Source organism: Ursus arctos, unplaced genomic scaffold (genome assembly GCF_023065955.2).
Source record: "Ursus arctos isolate Adak ecotype North America unplaced genomic scaffold, UrsArc2.0 scaffold_33, whole genome shotgun sequence".
In the NCBI taxonomy this organism is placed as follows: Eukaryota; Metazoa; Chordata; class Mammalia; order Carnivora; family Ursidae; genus Ursus; species Ursus arctos.
The window spans coordinates 9995867-10014524 of NW_026623019.1; the positions used below are offsets into that span (position 1 = coordinate 9995867).

The following is an 18658-nucleotide window of genomic DNA, read 5'->3' on the forward strand; positions in this document are numbered from 1 at the left end:
GAGCAGGTGCCATTGTCAGGAAAGCATTTTGGCAGTGGCTTGGTTATGTAAATACTAGATACATGAAATGAAACCTCCTTTTAGTGATTTTCATCAGAAACATGGGGGGATTCGTTGACCGTAGAGTTGAGGGTCTATATCTGGACCCTCTATCCTGTTCTATCAATCTGTGTGTCTGTTTTTGTGCCAGTACCATACTGTCTTGGTGAGGACAGCTTTGTAATATAGCTTGAAATAAGGTAATATGATGCCCCCAGCTTTGTTTTTCTTTTTCAACATTTCCTTGGAGATTCAGGGACTTTTCTGGTTCCATACGAATTTTAGGATTGTTTGTTCCGGCACTTTGAAAAATGGCACTGGTATTTTGATGGGGATGGCATTGAAAGTATAGATTGCTCTGGGCAGCGTAGACATTTTAACAATGTTTATTCTTCCGATCCGTGAGCATGGAATGTTTTTCCATCTTTTTGTGTCGTCTTCAATGTCTTTCATAAGCGTTCTGTAGTTTCTAAAGTATAGATCCTTTACCTCTTTGCTTAGGTTTATTCCAAGGTAGCTTAGGCTTTTTGGTGCTATTGTAAATGGAATCAGTTCCCTAATTTCTCTTTCTAGAGTTACATTGTTTGTGTATAGGAAAGCAACTGATTTCTGTGCATTGATCTTGTATCCTGCCGCATTACTAATGGGTAAGCCCGGTGGCAGATATTAAGGAGGGCATGTATTGCATGGAGCACTGGGTGTTATACGCAAACAATGAATCATGGAACACTACATCAAAAACTAATGATATACTGTATGATGACATAACATAATTTAAAAATAAATAAGGAAAGTGGTATAAATATGTAAAATATGTAATTTTATGAAAAATACTAATTATTACACCAAATAAAGCTTTTTTTAACCTATTGAAACACACACACACACACAAAACATGGGGGGACTTGATGGTGAGTCCGGGAGCACCATGGTTTTATTTCTCCAACTTTCGAGCCTACAGATGTGCAACATAGCCTGTGTGTGAGCACACGCATGTGTAGGTGACCTCCCTCCCTTGTGCGTCCACTTCACATGTAGATTGGCTGCATTTCTTTGACAGCTTCTGCACAGATTCTGAAGAAATAAATCTGGCCCTATGATTTCTTCCTATTACAAGTTTTTTCTGGTCTGAAAAATATAGGCATTTCTACTGTGGAAACTACATCAAGGATTGTTTTCAGTTCGGTGTATTTTTGTTGCTTATAGTTAAGCCTTGGAAAATTGTCCATCCCATTTTTAAGCCCTGAGTTTTCCTACTTGATTATTAGTGTTCTTATTTATTGCCAAAGCCGCATTAAAAAAGTATCAAACCACTTAATGCCCTGGAAGAAGGACTGCAATATTCTTACCTCTCCAGCAGAGCTATTTACAAGGCTGACATTTTTCTAAGAATGGCTTTTTGCGGGTTTTGTGAATATATATAAATTTTCACAAGTGTGTTTTTATTCAAGCGAAGGATTGAACGGGGACTTATGAGCATTAGGTAGAAGGAGCAATCTGGAAATCTGTTTGTAAACCTTTAAGTAACATCCTAACCTTTGGATTGCTTCTGGGTAAATTCCTTAAAAAAAAAAAAAAAAAACGCAAATTCGACGTCTCGTGCACACCCACGAAAATATGTTAAATATGCTCCTTCATGCTACTGGGTCTTTTCTCGAAGCAAGCCGCCATGGAGACTGGCATCTTCCTCACCCTCTGCTTCTCAACCTTGTGTCCCCCGAAAGCCGCTCTAAGTCCATTTTCGGTTTTCTGCAGAAATGGAGCTTCCAGGGTCCCTACAGGCTGACCTGAGTAGTTCCTCCTCCCTAGAACCCAGGGGAGAACACATACCACATTGTACTGTAGCTGTTCGCATGTCTGTCTCTCCTCCTGATGGGACTTCTTTGAAGATTAGGATCGGTCTTCCGTCTTTATGGCTCCAAGGCTAAGTTCACTGCCTGGCATGTAATGCTCAATGAACGAATGAATCGAATGAAAGAAAGGAAGGAATGAAAAAAAGATTGCATGAATTAATTTGAGGTCAGATAACGAAAGTGAACTCAGAAGAGCATAATTTACACACAAATGATGAGCATCAGCATGCAGGCGTGACCAAGGCCCCAAATATTTCTTAATTGCTTTCCCTCCTGGAAATGTTCTCGGCAGTGCTACCATACATAGCCTGAATGGCCAGAAAACATTTGAATATGGCTGTCTTATGACGATCAATTCCCATAGGGCAGCAACTTCCCATAATGAGCAAATTATTCATGAGTCTCCTTCTCATTCCAAGGAGGATCGGAGAGGAAGCTCTCTCCAGAAATGACAGTGGCACCAGCTCATAGACACTATCTAATGGGGTCAGCAGGATTCATGGCAGAAGAGAAGTAGATGGGAGCCCAAGGTCCCAGAGAGTTAACAGCAGACATGGGCATAATAAACCCTAAACCCTCTTCAGAAGCCTGTTCAGTGTTCTGCCCATTCGTCCTTGTGATGTAGCTTTGCTCCATCAGTGTTTAATGAAGTGTCTGTTTTTATGAGAAGCCCAGTAAGGACTTGTGGGTAGTACTCCTCACCTCTTGTGTCTGTCTACAGGTTGGCCTCTTTAGTTGGCTAATTAGGTAATTAGCTGTTTCCCCATTGGCCTGGCATGGAGAGGAGACTCAATCTGTGGCAAATTAAAAATACGGACTTCTTTGGCCCTAGCTGGAGAATCAGAAGTTGGAAGGGCCCCTGCTAACTCCAGTATGGCCCCCCGGTGTCACAGATGTAAAACTTTGAGTAACTGTGACGTTTTTGAAAGCTCCCCTTCCACCTTGTAAAATTCAGAAATGCCCTCTAGGTTGAGACTCCCTGATGTAAAACAAGTTTTCCAGATAATCATTATGTAAATAAATAGTGTTGGCTAACCTTTTGATTGCATTTACAAATTGAAAAATGAAATGCACTATTTAGTAGACTGTCTTCTAATTGTCAGATAACTAGGAGAGCGTGGTGGTGTGGAGAGAACAGATTTGAAGACACACAGCTCTGGATCACATCTCAGCCCTGCCACCTCTTGACTTAAGACCCCCATTGTCTGAGATCACAGCCTCACCCCTGCCCTTGGTGACAAAGCCAGAGAGGAGCCTGGCTACTTCGTAGCCACCTGCTTAAGCTCTTTGCAGATCCCCAGAGTCATAAAAATAGAAATGTTTGTACCAGCTCCTGGCCTACCTCCCAATCCATATTTCCTTTAAGAATCATCTTTCTTATGCATATCATGAGCTCACATCTGCTTTCCTACTTTCATTACAGTTGTATATGTCATTCTGTGGCCTGTCGTCGGCCTGTTTGTCCTCAGAGCCATATGTCACTCTTGTTCTATTCTCTATCACTGGGCAGTCATCCCTTATGGGATGCATTTCCAGGCTCTTTGTGTCAGATAGTTTTCAGTGGGCTGGTCCATGGGAGCCATAGACAGAGATTGGCAGGTACAGAGGGTAAGGGAGATCCAGGCTTTTTATCCCTCTCCCTCTGCCTTGAGGGGTGTCTCCATCAGTGACTCTGTCTTCCCCATGCCTCCAAACATACCTCTCCTTCTGTGGTTCTAGCTTCTGCCAGTCAATCTTTACTATGATGTTCTGGTCCCAACAGATAACCTCCAGCTTTTGAGGTCTGTTAACACCCCTTTCTGTTGGGGTGCCTCTAGCCTTTAAAGCACGAGTGGCTTCCTGCTGATGGCGGTCTCTGCATTTCGTTGCCATTTTTGCTTAGCTTTTCAGCTCAACCTATCACATTTCTAACTAATTCTGTGTATTAAGTTCCTCTCTCTCTCTCTTTTTTTTTTTTAGTTTATTTATTTCAGGGAGACAGGGAGAGAGAGAGCACTAGTGCGAGGGGCAGAGGGAGAGAGAGAATGTCAAGCAGGCTCCACGCTCAGGACTCGATACCACAACCATGATATCATCGCCTGAGCGGAACCCAAGCGTCAGATGTTTAACCGACTACACCACCCAGGCGCCCAAGTTCCCTTGCTTTAACTCACCCAGAATGGTTTCCATTTTCGCTACTGGACCCTGACAACTCTTTTGAAGTAGTAAAATGGCTTTATTGCCTTTACGAGTTAGGCTGGCTTAGATACAGCATCCAAAGCATGCTGAAAACCCCGATCCCCCAGACCCACCGCACAGAGGCAGTCATGTAGTTGTTGTGGCCTGCGGACCGAGACTCTGCATTTTCGGGAAGCTCCCTGGGGGGCTGCGCTGCCCAGCCCTGGCATAGGGAACCACAGGGCCAGGCTGAGGTGGACATGCATGGGGAGGGAGTTGCTGTGGTCAGGCCCCCACTACTAAGGGCTTCACTTCTACAGACCAGGTCACAGCAGGAGAGCCTGCCTTGGCCAAATTAAAAATGGCGACCTCCCATGGGGGTTACAGGACGGTCAGCTACATGTGGCGGCAACACAGGGGCAGTTGGAGGATGCTAAGGGGTTATGTGCGGCATTGAATGGGATCATGTATGTGATAGCTTCTCACACATAGTTGTTGCTCAATAAATGACAGTGTCTCTCCTTCCCTCAAAATAAGGGAAAACACAGACATGTAGAAAGCTATGAAATTGTGTAAATTGTTTATTCCTGAAGCTAACAGAATCCAGATACTAAATATAAGAAGGGAGAGCTAAGCAATTAAATAGTCCAAAAAAAAAAAAATCTCATTGCTTGGGATGTATCGTGGTTATCGGAGTTGGTGTCTCAACATTCTAACTGTATGACACTGTAAGTGGGCTCTGTTTCGTGTCAGAAATAATTTAAGAAAATAAGTTCTAACTGGGAGTCTGTATCCGATTACATGTTATCACATTTCCTAAGGAGACCTGAGTCTTAGGATTATGCCCTTACTTGGCCACTCGAATTTCTACATTCCAGGGTCTTGCCAGAGACTCTGACTTTGAGTGCTCCACTGTCCAATTCTTATCAAAAGGTTGGTTATGAGAAATAATTTTCATGGAGGATTGCCTGAAGGAGATGCAGTCCGTTCATTCCTCATTCAGATAGCCTAAATATTATTCATGGTTTAAGTCCAGTCATTGGATCTCAATGTAATAGCTTCTTGTCAGTTTCCCTGTACTTGGCAGGATTAGTGAAAAAAGACACATCTATCCTCATGGAATTCTTGCACTCTGTGTTAAAAGAGGAAGCTCTCAAATTAAGAATACAATTCCATTTACAGTTGCACCAAAAATGGTAAAATACATAGGTATAAACTTAACCAAAGAGGTGAAAGACCTGAATTTCAAAAACTATAGAATACTGAGGAAAGAAATTGAAGATGACACAAACAAATGGAAACCCATTCCATGCTCATGGCTTGGAGGAATCAATATTGTTAAAATGTCCGTACTACCCAAGCCATCTACAGATTTAATGCAGTCCCTATCAAAATACCAACGACATTTTTCACAGAACTAGAATAAATCCTAAAATTTGTATGGAACCACAGAAGACCTCAAATAGCCAAAGCAGTCTTCAGAAAGAAGAACATAGCTGGAGGTATCATAATCCCAGATTTCAAGACCTACTACAAAGCTGTAGCAATCAAAACAGTATGGTACTGGCGCAAAAATAGGCAGATCAACAGAACAGAGTAGAGAGCTTAGAAATAAACCTTCACTTACATGGTTAATTGATTTACAACAAAATTGACAAGAATATGCAATGGCGAAAAGACAGTCTCTTCAACAAATGGTGCTGGGAAAACTAGACAGCTACAGGAAAAAGAATGAAATTGGACCACTTCCTTACACCATACACAAAAATAAACTCAAAATGGGTTAGAGACCTCAATGTGAGACCTGAAACCGTAAAACTCCTAGAAGAAAATACAGGTAGTAATTTCTTGGATGTCACCCTTAGAAACATTTTTCTAGATATGGCTCTTGAGGCAAGGGAAACAAAAATGAAACCATTGGGACTATATCAAAATAAAAAGCTTTTGCACAGAAAGGGAAACCATCAACAAAACAAAAAGGCAACCTACTGAATGGGAGAAGATGTTTGCAAATGATATATCCAATAAAGGGTTAATATCAAAATATATAAAGAACTTATACTACTCAACACACATAAAGCCCAAATAATCCAATTTAAAAATGGGCAGAGCACCTAAATAGATGTTTCTCCAAAGAAGACATCCAGATGGCCAACAGACACATGAAAAGATGCTCAGCATCACTCTTCTTCAGGGAAATGCAAATCAAAACCACAATGAGGTATCACCCCACACCTGTCTGAATGGCTAGAATCCAAGACACAAGAAATAACAAATGTTGGCAAAGATGTGAAGAAAAAGGAACCCTCATGCACTGTTGGTGGGAATGCAAGCTGGTGCAGCTGCTGTGGAAAACAGTGTGGAGGTTCCTCAAAAAATTAAAAATAGAATTACCACAGGACTTAGTAATCCTGCTATTGGATATTTACTCAAAGAAAACAAAGACACTAATTTGAAAGATATATTCACCCCTTTGTCTATTTCAGCATTATTTACAACAGCCAAGATATGGAATCAATCCAAGTATCCACTCTTAAACTAGAGGATCAAGAAGTTGTGGTATATTTATACAATGGATTATTACTCAGCCATAAAAATTAATGAGATCTTGCCATCTGCAACAACATGGATGGACCTAGAGGGTATAATACTAAGTGAAATACTTCAGAAAGACAAATGCCGTGTGATTCCATTCATATGTGGAATTTAAGAAACAAATGAACAAACAAAAAAGAGACTGAAAAAACAGACTCTTAAATACGGAGAACAAAATGGTGGTTACCAGAGGGGAAGTGGGTGGGAGGATGAGGAAAATAGATAATGGGGATTAAGAGTATACTTACCTTGATGAGCACTGAGAAATATGATGAATTGTTGAATCATTATATTGAAAGCCTGAAACTATTATGACAAACATTGTGTGTCCATTCTACTTCCATTCACAAGAGAGAGACAGAGAAAGCTCTCATAGGTTTCTAGACAGAGAAAACCAGTAAGTTACCAAGGCAGGGGCGTCAGACTAGCATGAAACTACTCACCTGTGAGCCAGGAAGCAAGAACACAGAAATGCTGTATTTATAGAAAGTTGAAGGAAAAGGACTGAGCTAAGAATCCTGTAACCAGCCAAGAAATCTGGTCATATATGAGGCCAAAAGAAAGACATTTCTGGATGTGGAGTGACTCAAAGTGGGCCATCAATGTGCCACTGCTGAGGAAATTAAGAAGTGTTCGAACCAAATGAAGTTGAGTCAGAAAAAGTTGTCACGATAGTGGAAGATCAAGAGTCAAAGAAACAATGATGAGCAAGGAACCTTGTAATGATCAAGTCTAAAAAAATGATGAGAATGTGACTATAAACTGTAACTTTTCACTGAAGATTTCTTCAAACAGAAGAGCCATGTGGATTAAGAGGAGATATTTAGGAGCTCAAAGTGAAACAGTCGGTGAGAAAGTAAAATATTCTAAAATACCTCCTGTGGATGAGGAAGAGAGAAGAGATGTCATGCATTGGTTTCTGTGGAAACAGGCAATGAAACAGACTTTTGGGTGCAAGATACTTAGAGAGGTCCACACCTGTGTTATGAGTTGAATTGTGTCCTGAACCCCTGCTACCTGCAAATATGACCTTATTTGGAAATGGAGCCTTTGCCAATGTCACCCAGTTAAGATGAGGTCATGAGGCTGGGCCCTCATGCAATGTGACTGATGTCCTTATAAGAAGAGGAAAATGCTGTGTGAAGACAGACACACGGGGAGAACACTGTCTGATGACAGGACCCATGCAGCCACAAGCCAAGGAATACCGAGGCCCAGTGGCCCCCACCAGAAGCAGGTAGAGGCAGGAAAGGATTTTACCCAGAGCCTCAGGGGGAGCATGGCCCCGCTCTCACCTTCACTTTGGACTTCCAGATTCCAGAACCGTGAGAGGATAAATTTCTGCCATGTTGAGGCACACGTGTGGAGACAAATAGAACCTGTGAAGGGAGGGGGGAGGGAGCACAGCTGGGCAAGCAGAGGGAGAAGCCAGGCTCCTATGCAGGACCCGTGGAGCCAGCCCAATTTGGTGGAGAGCTGCCTCCTCATTCAGTCACGGACGTGGGCAACCCCAGGGAGGCCATCGCCGGGGTGAGGTGGCTCTTCACAGAGGCAGACCCTGACGGAGCTGATAGGAAAGCGTAGATTTTCTTAATGATTTAAAAATAGAATAACTAAGCAGATATACATGGAATCAAATGTTTTCGTTACTAGGAGGGAAAAAAATGGGATTATGATTTGGTTAATCCAGCAAAGAAGAAATGTAACAATAAATTGTAGTTACTAGTAAGCAATATGATAGAAGCAAACCGAATATAATCATAACACAATGGGGGCGCCTGGGTGGCTCCGTTGGTTAAGCGTCTGCCTTCTGCTCAGGTCATGATCCCAGGATCCTGGGATGGAGCCCCATGTCAGGTTCTCTGCTCGGCAGGGAGCCTACTTCTCCCTCTCCCTCTCCCCCTCTCCCCCTCTCCTTGCTCATGTGCTCTCTATCTTACTCTCTGTCTCTCAAATAAATAAAATCATTTTAAAAAAATCATAACACAATACATATGAATTTGTTGAAATCCCGTTTCAAATGACAGACTCTTAAATTGGCAAAAGCAAAACAAAAAACCTGGTTTTAAGCTATTTGTAAGGAACACAGATAAAATGACTACTTAAAAAGTTAAAGAAATGGACAAGGATATGTCAAGTATATGCAAATAAAAGGAAAACAGAAGTAGTGTGCATCAACCACAATGGAACCCCAAAGTAAAATTATTAAATAAGAAAAGAAAAGATATTTTTAAAAACAAGGAGTACATTTCACAAGGACACTCTTATACATACATTATACACTGGCCAGCATTGTTATGGAAATTTTAAGGCAAAGACCAAAAAGAAATACAGGACACTATGATAGAACTATAATCATATTTTCGTAACCCAAGCAGGAATAAACACCCTTATCCAAACATCTTTAAAGTTCTGGTGCTTGTATTTCTCTGGGAAAGAATCTTAGAAGTTGTGCCACACTTGATAAGTACATTAACTATTTGAAGGACCATTGCTGCATTCCTTTCTATAAAAAGGTTGAAGCGTCAATCCAATGGTGCAGGAAGCATACCTGCTTATTGACATACTTACCAGCCCTGGATGTCCGCCATCTTTGAAATGTTTGCCAGCCTGATGGGCAGATAATAGCATCTCAGTCATTTTAATTCCTGTTCCCTTATCATTAATGGGGCTTACCCTTTCCACAGGCTTATTGGTGATATATATTTCCAGTTCATGTCCTCTGCTTATTTTTATATTGTGTAGTTTGGCTTGTTTCTTTTATAGTCAATTTGTCTCATCTCCTAGTATATTAGACACTAACCCTGTCATATGAGCTGAAAACCATCGTTCATTTTTTGGCTTTGTTTATGGTATCTTGTCATGTCGACATTTTAAATTTTCATAGGATCAGATCTGCTCATTGTTCCTTTATGGGTTATGGGTTTACTGTCTTACTCGGTAAGACAACTAACCTGAAATTACACAGGTATTCCCCTATATTTTCTTCTAATACCTTTCTAGTTCCATTTTTAACATTAGGTCCTTCCTTTATTTTGGCTTAAACTGACGTCATTGTGTTATCCCCATAGGCAGCTCTGATCTTTTTGGGGAGCTGAGGTAGAGATGGAAATAAGTAATAACCAGTGATTTCTGTTTTAACAGGAACTTGGGAAGGAAAACAGTTTCAACAATGAATAGGTCACCCATCATGACTGACTACAGATGACTTGCCATTTCATTTACAAAGGTAAGGAAATATAGTCTATGTTTTTAATTAATTCCAACTGACTCACTGTTGAGCCCTTACCTCTTTTATTTTATATTTATTTACAAATATTCTAAATCATGTTCTAGTTCATGACCTTAAACCTTGACATTATCAAATTTAAAACAAATGACAAGCAAATAGAAACATAGGAAATTTTGTGAATGTCAGCATGCCTCAAGGGGCAGAGCAGAATCTGGATATGGTTTCTGCTCTTGATTACTACAGGTGGTTCAGTTTTTGAATAGCATTAGTGTTTTCCTTATTGTCAAATGTAGACTGCTCATTGCAGAATCCTTGGAGAATATAGCAAAATATAAAATGAAAACCCAAAGCATTCATAACCCCGTCATCCACAGATAATCACCAGTAGTTTTGCGAATTTCTTTCTTCCTTCCTTGCATACGGGTATAGAAATGAATACAATTATATATAATCTTTCTAAAACATACTTATCTCAGCTCCCGTGGTTATAAATGATGTACCTTAACTGGTGCAGGAACAAGTCTAAGAACAAATAGTAATTACCACCGTGGCCATTTCAAAATGGCCATTTGCAGTTACCAGAACATTCCTCAGCATCTCATTTCCCTCCCTGCACAAACATCCTGATGAGTAGTCCACATGACCCTGGTGAAACATCACCTTAAGAAACACCTTTGAATTCAGACAACATTTCGTGGTGCTCCTTTATCGTTATTGTCTATTTTGTGCTCTTCCCTACTGTCCATTCCGAGGTGCCCTACAAAGTGAAAAAAAGAGACCATCTCATCCTCTGTCCTGCATTCATGCCAGCTAGCCAACCCCTCACTAAGGTGGTTTTTCCAAAGACCCTACAGAGTTGCTCTTGAAGTTTTTTGGTTTTCAAATCTTCCAAGTCTTGGAGGCGAAATGCCTGACATGGCATCCTTTAGGGAAGTCTTCATTCTGTTGCTTCTAGTCCACAGCTGAAGGCTGAAGAAAATCCAGCTCTCACTGTCATTAGCACGCACTAAGCTGGAGACACAAACGTACTCTAGGAGAGAAACGGGCTAGAGCTTCATACAGATAATTCACCAAAGAGATACAAAGAACCAAAGAAACATGACAAAGATGTCTGTCCTTACCATGAATCATAGATGCAAAATAAAATGATTTGTTTGCCCAGAATTGGCCAAGTGTTTTCTGTGATTTTAAGGGAAAACCGTTGTGGCTGGTAGAGATTGAAAGTAGGTATATTTTACCCAGTAGACATTATTCGAAGAATCTCTGGCAGATGTTGTAGACTTGCAGTTGGAAACATAAGAACACAGAGTACAGATTTATTTATAACAGAAAAATGGAAAGAATCCTGAGTGTCCACTAATAAATATCAAACCATGATGCATTTTTATGATAGAATTATTTAGACATTAGACATTTTTTATAATTAATATTTAGTGATGCAGAAAAATGTTTATGACAAAGTGGAAAGGGCAAGTGCAAGTTTGTATATAATGTATGACCCCAGTTTTGTTAAAAATAAACAAAACAGACATTTGAAAAAGATCAAATGGTAGAATAGTCAAATATTAACAATTATTATTTGGGGGTAGTTGGATTAAAAGTGATAGTTTTATTCTTTTTTTTTCAAATAAAATACCTGTTTTACTTAAGAAAACAAATATTACTTTTTTAAATTTAAAAGTTACTTTTAAATTTTAAAACTACTGAAAGATAATGAACAGTTATACATTTGATTTAAAAAATCAGAGAGCCTTCCTCATGTATTTTGAAACTTACTTTCATTCCAAAGTAGTTTGCAGAGAGTTTTGAGAGCTGGTTATGTCAGGAAAATGAAAACGTGGCATATTCCACAGTATTTTACATTAAAAAAAAAGTTTTAAATCCTACACGGAGATGATTTCTATTGAATCGTGTACAGTCTAAGTCTTTTTCAGTGATGAGGAAAGTTATAAGGAGTTAATGACATGGCCGTTTATTCCATGCCAGCTATCCACAGTCGCCATGCCACTGGCACCTTCCAAAGAATCCTGCATACAGTGTGATTGATGATGTTGGACCCCTAAGTTATGTCTTTATTATCTTCCTACAGGGGGTCAGCTCTCTTCCCAAGCACAAAACACCCAAGTAGTTGGAATCAGATGCTGCCTGCATTGATCTAATGGGGTGCTATTACCTTTCTTATCAATCTATTTATCCATTTGTTCTGCAGATACTTACTGAGCACTTCCTATGTGCCAGGTGTAGTTTAAGTGTTTGAGGTGCATCAGTGAACAAAACAGACTAAAATCCGTGCCTCTGTGGAGTTTCAGTTCTTCAGGAGGAGACAGGCTGAAACAAAAACCCACTGTAATAAATAAGGAAACTCTGTAGTATGTCGGACACTGATGAGTGCTATGGGCAAAAAAAAAGAAGGGAAGGAGGGAGGAAAGAAGGAAGATTAAAGAGAGTTAAGAGGAAATGGGGGCAGGGAGATGCCAAATAGGTTGTAGTTTAAAATAGGATCGTCAGGCTAAGCATCAGATAGAAGTTGACATTTGAGCAAAGACCTGAAGGAGATAAGCAGGTGTCTGGGGAAGATTGTTCAGGCAGTGGGGATAGCTCAAGCAAAAAACCTTAATGTATCAGCATTCTGGTGTGTTTGAGAAACAGAAGAGTGTCTGAAGTGGAGGGGGGCAGGTCAGAGGAGGAATGGGAAGAGGATGGGTAAATCATACAGAGCCATGTCAACCATTGTAAGACTTTGGCTCTTACTTTGGGTGAAATGGGAAACCACTGTAGGGTCTTAAGGGCAAAGTAAAATGATCTGATTAGGTTTAAAGATCACTCTAAAGCCTAAAGATTAGGTTTAGATCACTCTGGCTGAGAGCAGATTGTCGGAGGGCAAGGGTGGCATCAGCAAGACCCGTTGGGAGCCCACTAAGGATAACACATGCATAAGAAGACGGTGACTCTGCCCATGAACACACAGCAGGAATGGTGACAAGTGACTGGATTCTGGACATCTTTCAGAGGCTTTCCTGACATGTTGACCATGGTATAAGAGAAGGAGTACTCCAAGATTTGGGGCCTGCGAAGCAAGAGGTTGGAGATGCCATGAAGTGAGATGGGGAAGGTCCAAGTGAAGGAAGCTTAGGAGGGAATATCAAGAATAGGATTTTAGATTTGCACAATTTGAGATGTCTGTCAGGTATCTAAGTGAAGATACCAAGAAGACCATTGGATATGCAAGTCTGGAGCCCAGAAGAGAGATCTAGATGGTAACTGGAGAGTCCAAAGAGAGCATGGCTAGAGATGAGAACCAAGAAGTCAGTCTTGGACACTCTAACATTAAGAGGTTATAGAGATAGAAAGAGGAACCATCTGAAGAGACTGAGAAGTGACCGAGGAGGTACAGGGAGGGTGTGAGTAAGAAACAAGAGAGTATGTGCTCTAGAAGCCAAGTGAAGAAAATCAGTCAAGGAAGAGGGAGCGATCATCTATGTCGATAATCTGATAGGCAGAATGGGGGTTTAGAATTAGCCATTGGGTTTGGCAACATGGAGGTCATCGGTGATTTCAAGGAGGTGGTTCTCAGGGTAGTGCTGAGAGCAAACACCCGATTAAAGTGCATTAAAGAGAGAATATGTGAAAAGGAATCAGGGCTTGAGAGGAGCAACATCTTTTTCAAGGACTTTTGACACAAGGAGGAAAAAAAAATGAGGGGGATGTGGAATCCAGAAAAGGCTTTCATTTTTTAAGGTGGAAGAAACGGCAGAACCCTGTTGGGAATGAAATAGACTGAAAAATTGAAGCTGACACGAGAAAGGGGAGACCTGTAGGAGGTTTGCCCTTGAATATGTGACAGGCTTCGCACAATTTAATTAAGCTTCCACGCACATTCCCTGCCAGTATTTCCATCTTGTCGCTTGCCTTTACATTTGTTCATGATCTATTTTGACAATGAGAAGTTGAGAATTGTGAGTAGTGAGATCATTTACTTTTTCTATTTCTTCTGTAACTTTTATGGTTATCAAAATCTTTGCCTTTTCAAGGATATATTATCAAATAAATACCTGTATATTCTTTTTTTTTAAGATCTATTATTTATTTATTTATGTATTTGAGAGAGAGAGAGAGAAAGAGCAGGGAGAGGGGCAGAGAGAGAGGAAGAGGGAGAGAATCCTCAAGCAGACTCTGCGCCAAGCGCAGAACCTGACCCAGGGCTCAACCCCAGGACCCCAAGATTACAACAGGAACCGAAATGAAGAGTCAGATACGTAATGGACTGAGGCACTCAGGCGCCCCAAATACCTATATATTCTTAAAGCAAAGATGTAATTTGAGCTTTTGCAGGGCACGATCAGTGCTTTGGTTTGGTTTTTTTACACTCAGCCTTTTATTATTAGACCTTTCAGATTTTGTAATTCCCCTATATAATATTCAAACCTCACCAAAATATTATGAAGAGACTAGAAAATCAGTTATTTTAAAAATATACAGTGTGCGTGTTTTGCTGTAGCATGCGAAACATCTTGTCTGTATTATAATGGACAGATTATAATTCAGCTAGTTATATGGACACAAATGGAAATGTAAATCCAAGAGAATGAGGGGCAGGGAGCAATAGGTCTGGTGAGGTTGCCCTATTCCATTCTTTAATTTTCTTCGATCCAGGTGCCCCAAAATGGCTAGCAAATTCTTAGGTTTAACACACACTCTATTTATTAAAAGCCCAAGATTTAAAATATGCTTCAACAACCTAAGTGTTCATCAGTAGATGAATGGATAAAGTAGTTGTGGCACACACACACACACACACACACACACACACACAGAATGAACTATTACTCGGCCATAAGAAAGGATGAGATCTTGCCATTTGCGGATGGACCTAGAGGGCATTATGCAAAGTGAAATAAGTCAGACAGAGAAAGACAAACACCAAGCGAGATTTCACCTATATGGGGAATCTAAAACACAGATGAATAAACAAGCAAAAGCAGAAGCTGACCCATGAATACGGAGAACAAACTGCTGGTTGCCAGAGGGGAAGGGTTGGGGGATGGGTAAAATGGGTGAAGGGGGGAGGGAGACACAGGCTTCTAGTTACGGAATAAGTCAGAGTATAAAAGGCACAGTATAGGGAATGTAGTCAGTGGTATTGTGACAGTGTTATATGGTGACAGATGATAGTTGCACTTGTGGTGAGCGTAGCATAACATACAGACTTGTCAAATCAGGATGTTGTACACCTGAAACTAATATAACGTGTGTCAATTATACTTCAATTTAAAAAATTTTCTTATTAAAAAAATGAAAGAAAATAACATGTGCTTCAGAGGCTTACAAGAAAGTCAGAAGTTACCCCTCCTTGCTCATCTTCATGCAACTTAAGACCCTCAGGGCACCTGAATAGCTCAGTTGGTTGAGCCTCGAACTCTTGGTTTCCGCTCAGGTCATGATCTCAGGGTTGTAGGATCAAGCCCTGCGTGGAGCTCCACACAGAGTCTGCTTGAGATTCTCCCTATCCCTATGCTCCTTCTGCTTGCGCTCTCTTCCTCTCTCTAAAATAAATCAATCTTTAAAAAAAAAAAAAAGACCCTTAAATGTCATGGCTCCCTGATTATGTCATTATCCTTGTTTGCCATGTAAGTAACTGGCTTTAAAAATTCAAATGAATTAATAGTTAAATGCAAAACTCTTAGCATTAAGAAGTGGAAGGAACATGTTTAAAGATCTAATACATCCCAATGGAAAAAAAATATTTGCTCTAAAAGATTGGATGAAATCACAAAGGTAATCAATAGTGTTGAGTATGAAAAACGTAGAACTTCTCTATGTCATAATTATAAAATGAAAGACAGGAGCATGGAAAACATGAATAATGTGCTTGCAGGCAGATTAATTACCTTGATACATAAACACCAATAAGAAAAACACTAGTAAGCATAACGTAATAGGTAAAAATCAGTAACTAAAACACTAAGAGCCCCATAGAAAAATGGAAACAGTAACAGAAAACTCAGAAGAAACACAGAGAGCTCAAAAAAGATATGCCAGCCGTGTTAACCATCACCAATAATTTTCAGAAGTGCACATTAATATCGACAGATGCTTTCTTTCACCTATGAAATTAGCAAAGATTATTAAAATAATACCTCTAAGCATGTAATGAAACGAGCTCCCGCTCACTGGTGATAGTGTGAATGGGTATATTCTTGGAAAGAAATTTACTCATATGCTTTTTAATGGCCTTGTAATTCTAGGAATCTAAGAAAACATTGAAATTGGACAAAAATAGAAGCACAAAATAATTACTGTTGTATCATTCACAGAAGCAAATCCCTTGGACCACCTCCCCATCCTTTAATATTAGCATTATTTTTTTAAGTTCAATTAGCCAACATAGTGTACATCCTTAGTTTCAGATGTAGTGTTCAATAACAACATTGGCATTATTAACTGACGTATTAACACATAGTTGTGCTCACACAACGGTGTCTCTTGCAACTAGAAAAAAAAAATTCTTGGGGCGCCTGGGTGGCACAGCGGTTAAGCGTCTGCCTTGGCTCAGGGCGTGATCCCGGCGTTATGGGATCGAGCCCCACATCAGGCTCTTCTGCTAGGAGCCTGCTTCTTCCTCTCCCACTCCCCCTGCTTGTGTTCCCTCTCTCTCGCTGGCTGTCTCTCTGTCAAATAAATAAATAAAATCTTTAAAAAAAAAAAAAAGAAAAAATTCTTACGATGAGCTGCTCATAATCAAGTGAGCAAATGCATATTACATCGGTGTTCATCGAAAACTGCTGGGTCGAGATGGTATCCTAATATTTTTAGTATAATGTGCACGGAACAAAAGGTAGAAATAAACATGCCCAAATGTGAAGAGTGGAGTTACCCCGGGGGCAGTAGAATTGAGTACTTTTTTTGTTCTGATTATTTTTTGGTACTTTCCAAATGCTTTTATAGGAAGCATCTTTAATTGAAGAAAGTTTTTGTTGTTTTAAAGACTTTATAGCAAGAAACTTGTACCCATGATCTGGGCTGGGACATCGATCCCACTTTTGTGAGAGCACACGGGGGCCAATAAAGTATACCACCAAAATGATTTAGAGGTCAAAATTTAGTTTAGAAAGATTGAGGGACACAGCTTTTTTTTTTTTTTTTTTTTTTTTAAGATTCTGAGAAATCTCTTCCTTTCTTGGAAACTGCAGCAATAACCCCCAAAACATAATGAACCAAACTAGATTCTCCAGTTAACAATATTATTAGCCTGTGGTATTTCAGAATAGAGTTGTAAATTCACAGAGGTCCATTTGGCTCTTGCAGATGTCGTCTGCTGCTGAAAATGGAGATGCCACACCTGGAAAACAGAATGAAGAAAAAACTTATAAAAAGGTGAGTGGCTGTTTTGTTTTCTTTCTTCAGCTCAGAGAAAGGAACACTTTCATTGCTTGGAGTGTTAATCTCTCCTCGGCTGTTTCTCCCTGTAAAGCAGTTGTGTGTGAATTACTGCCTTAGTTTCTTGTTGCTGTCCCAAATTAGCACACCTTCCGTGGTTCTGACAACACAGATGTATGATCCTGTAGTCACAAGGCTGACACGGGTCTCCCTGGGCCGGGATCCGGGTGTCTCCAGGGCTGCGTTCATTCCTGGGGGTTCTAGGAGAGCGTCCGTTCCCTTGGCTTCTCTTGCTTCTCCACACTGGCTCCATTCCCTGTCTCACGATTCCCTTCCAGCTTCAAAGCCAGCAAAGGCCGCTGAATCTCTGTCAGGCTGTATCACTCTGACCCTTTCAAGGATGCTTGTGAGGACTTGCAGCTCTCCTACATAATCCAGAATAATCCCTTGATTTTAAAATCAGCTGGTTAGCAACCTTAATTTCTTTTGCAACCTTAACTCCTCCTTGCCATATACCATACTCATGGGTCACAGTGATTAAGACGTGGACGTCTTTGCAGGGGTGGGCGGGGGCGTTTTTCTACCTACCACAGTCACAGTGCTGTATAGAGAACGTTGACGGAAGGGAGTTATTTGAAGACCCTTATTCCTTATGTGTGTGCAGTGTTCTGTGTCGAGTATGTGAATCTTTTTTTAATATTTTATTTATTTGAGAGAGAGAGAGAGCGCACGCATGAGCAGGGGAAGGGGCAGTGGGAGAGGGAGAAACAGACTCCCCACTGAGCAGGGAGCCTGATGTGGGACTCAATCCCAGGACCCTGGGATCATGACCTGAGCGGAAGACAGACACTTAACCGACTGAGCCACCCAGGCACCCCCCGCCCCGCATATGTGAATCTTTTAATTGACTTGTTGCTTCCCACCAAAATTTTACACATTTTTTTACCTTTGTATTTTGAAAAAAAAAATTGGAGCGTGAAATTCTGTCCCATCCCTTTTCTAAGTCTCTCAGATTCCCTGTCTTCAGCCCATTTCACGAAAATCCCCTTCCAGACTTTCCAGGGTATCTTACCTTGCTACTCTTTGACTTCGATTAATTCTTGGCTCCTGGCAAGGAAGCTACTGTTCAAACACATTACTGGGGAGTATGTCTTCTCAGGCACCACTGCTTCTGCTTTTAAATTGTTCATTTTACTTCTAAAAGTCCGTGCCCTCCTTCCATCTTGGGAGTAGAAGGTTTGTGTATTGAAAGTTTGTTCCATCTTAACTTTTCCGTTTGCCTTTTACTCTTTCATGGATTGCTCGCAAGACGTTTTGTCGTAAAGTGCACGAACCTTCTGATCCAACCACATGTTCAGGTTATGGAATTACCATGATATTTCCTGCTCCATTTTCATGTGGGAGA

The 18658-nt window shown here is 40.6% G+C and overlaps 1 protein-coding gene across 5 annotated transcripts in view; it reads left to right on the plus strand.

Moving 5' to 3' along the window:
• Positions 1-18658, plus strand: part of PIP5K1B (phosphatidylinositol-4-phosphate 5-kinase type 1 beta) — a 294224-nt gene that overhangs the window by 98917 nt on the left and 176649 nt on the right. For all 5 annotated transcript variants that reach the window (XM_057305569.1, XM_048218352.2, XM_057305570.1 and 2 more), the window contains 2 exons: positions 9789-9873; positions 17182-17250. In XM_057305569.1, coding sequence (XP_057161552.1) covers positions 17182-17250 — 69 coding nt within the window. In that variant the 5' untranslated portion in view covers positions 9789-9873. The remainder of the gene's footprint in view (positions 1-9788; positions 9874-17181; positions 17251-18658) is intronic.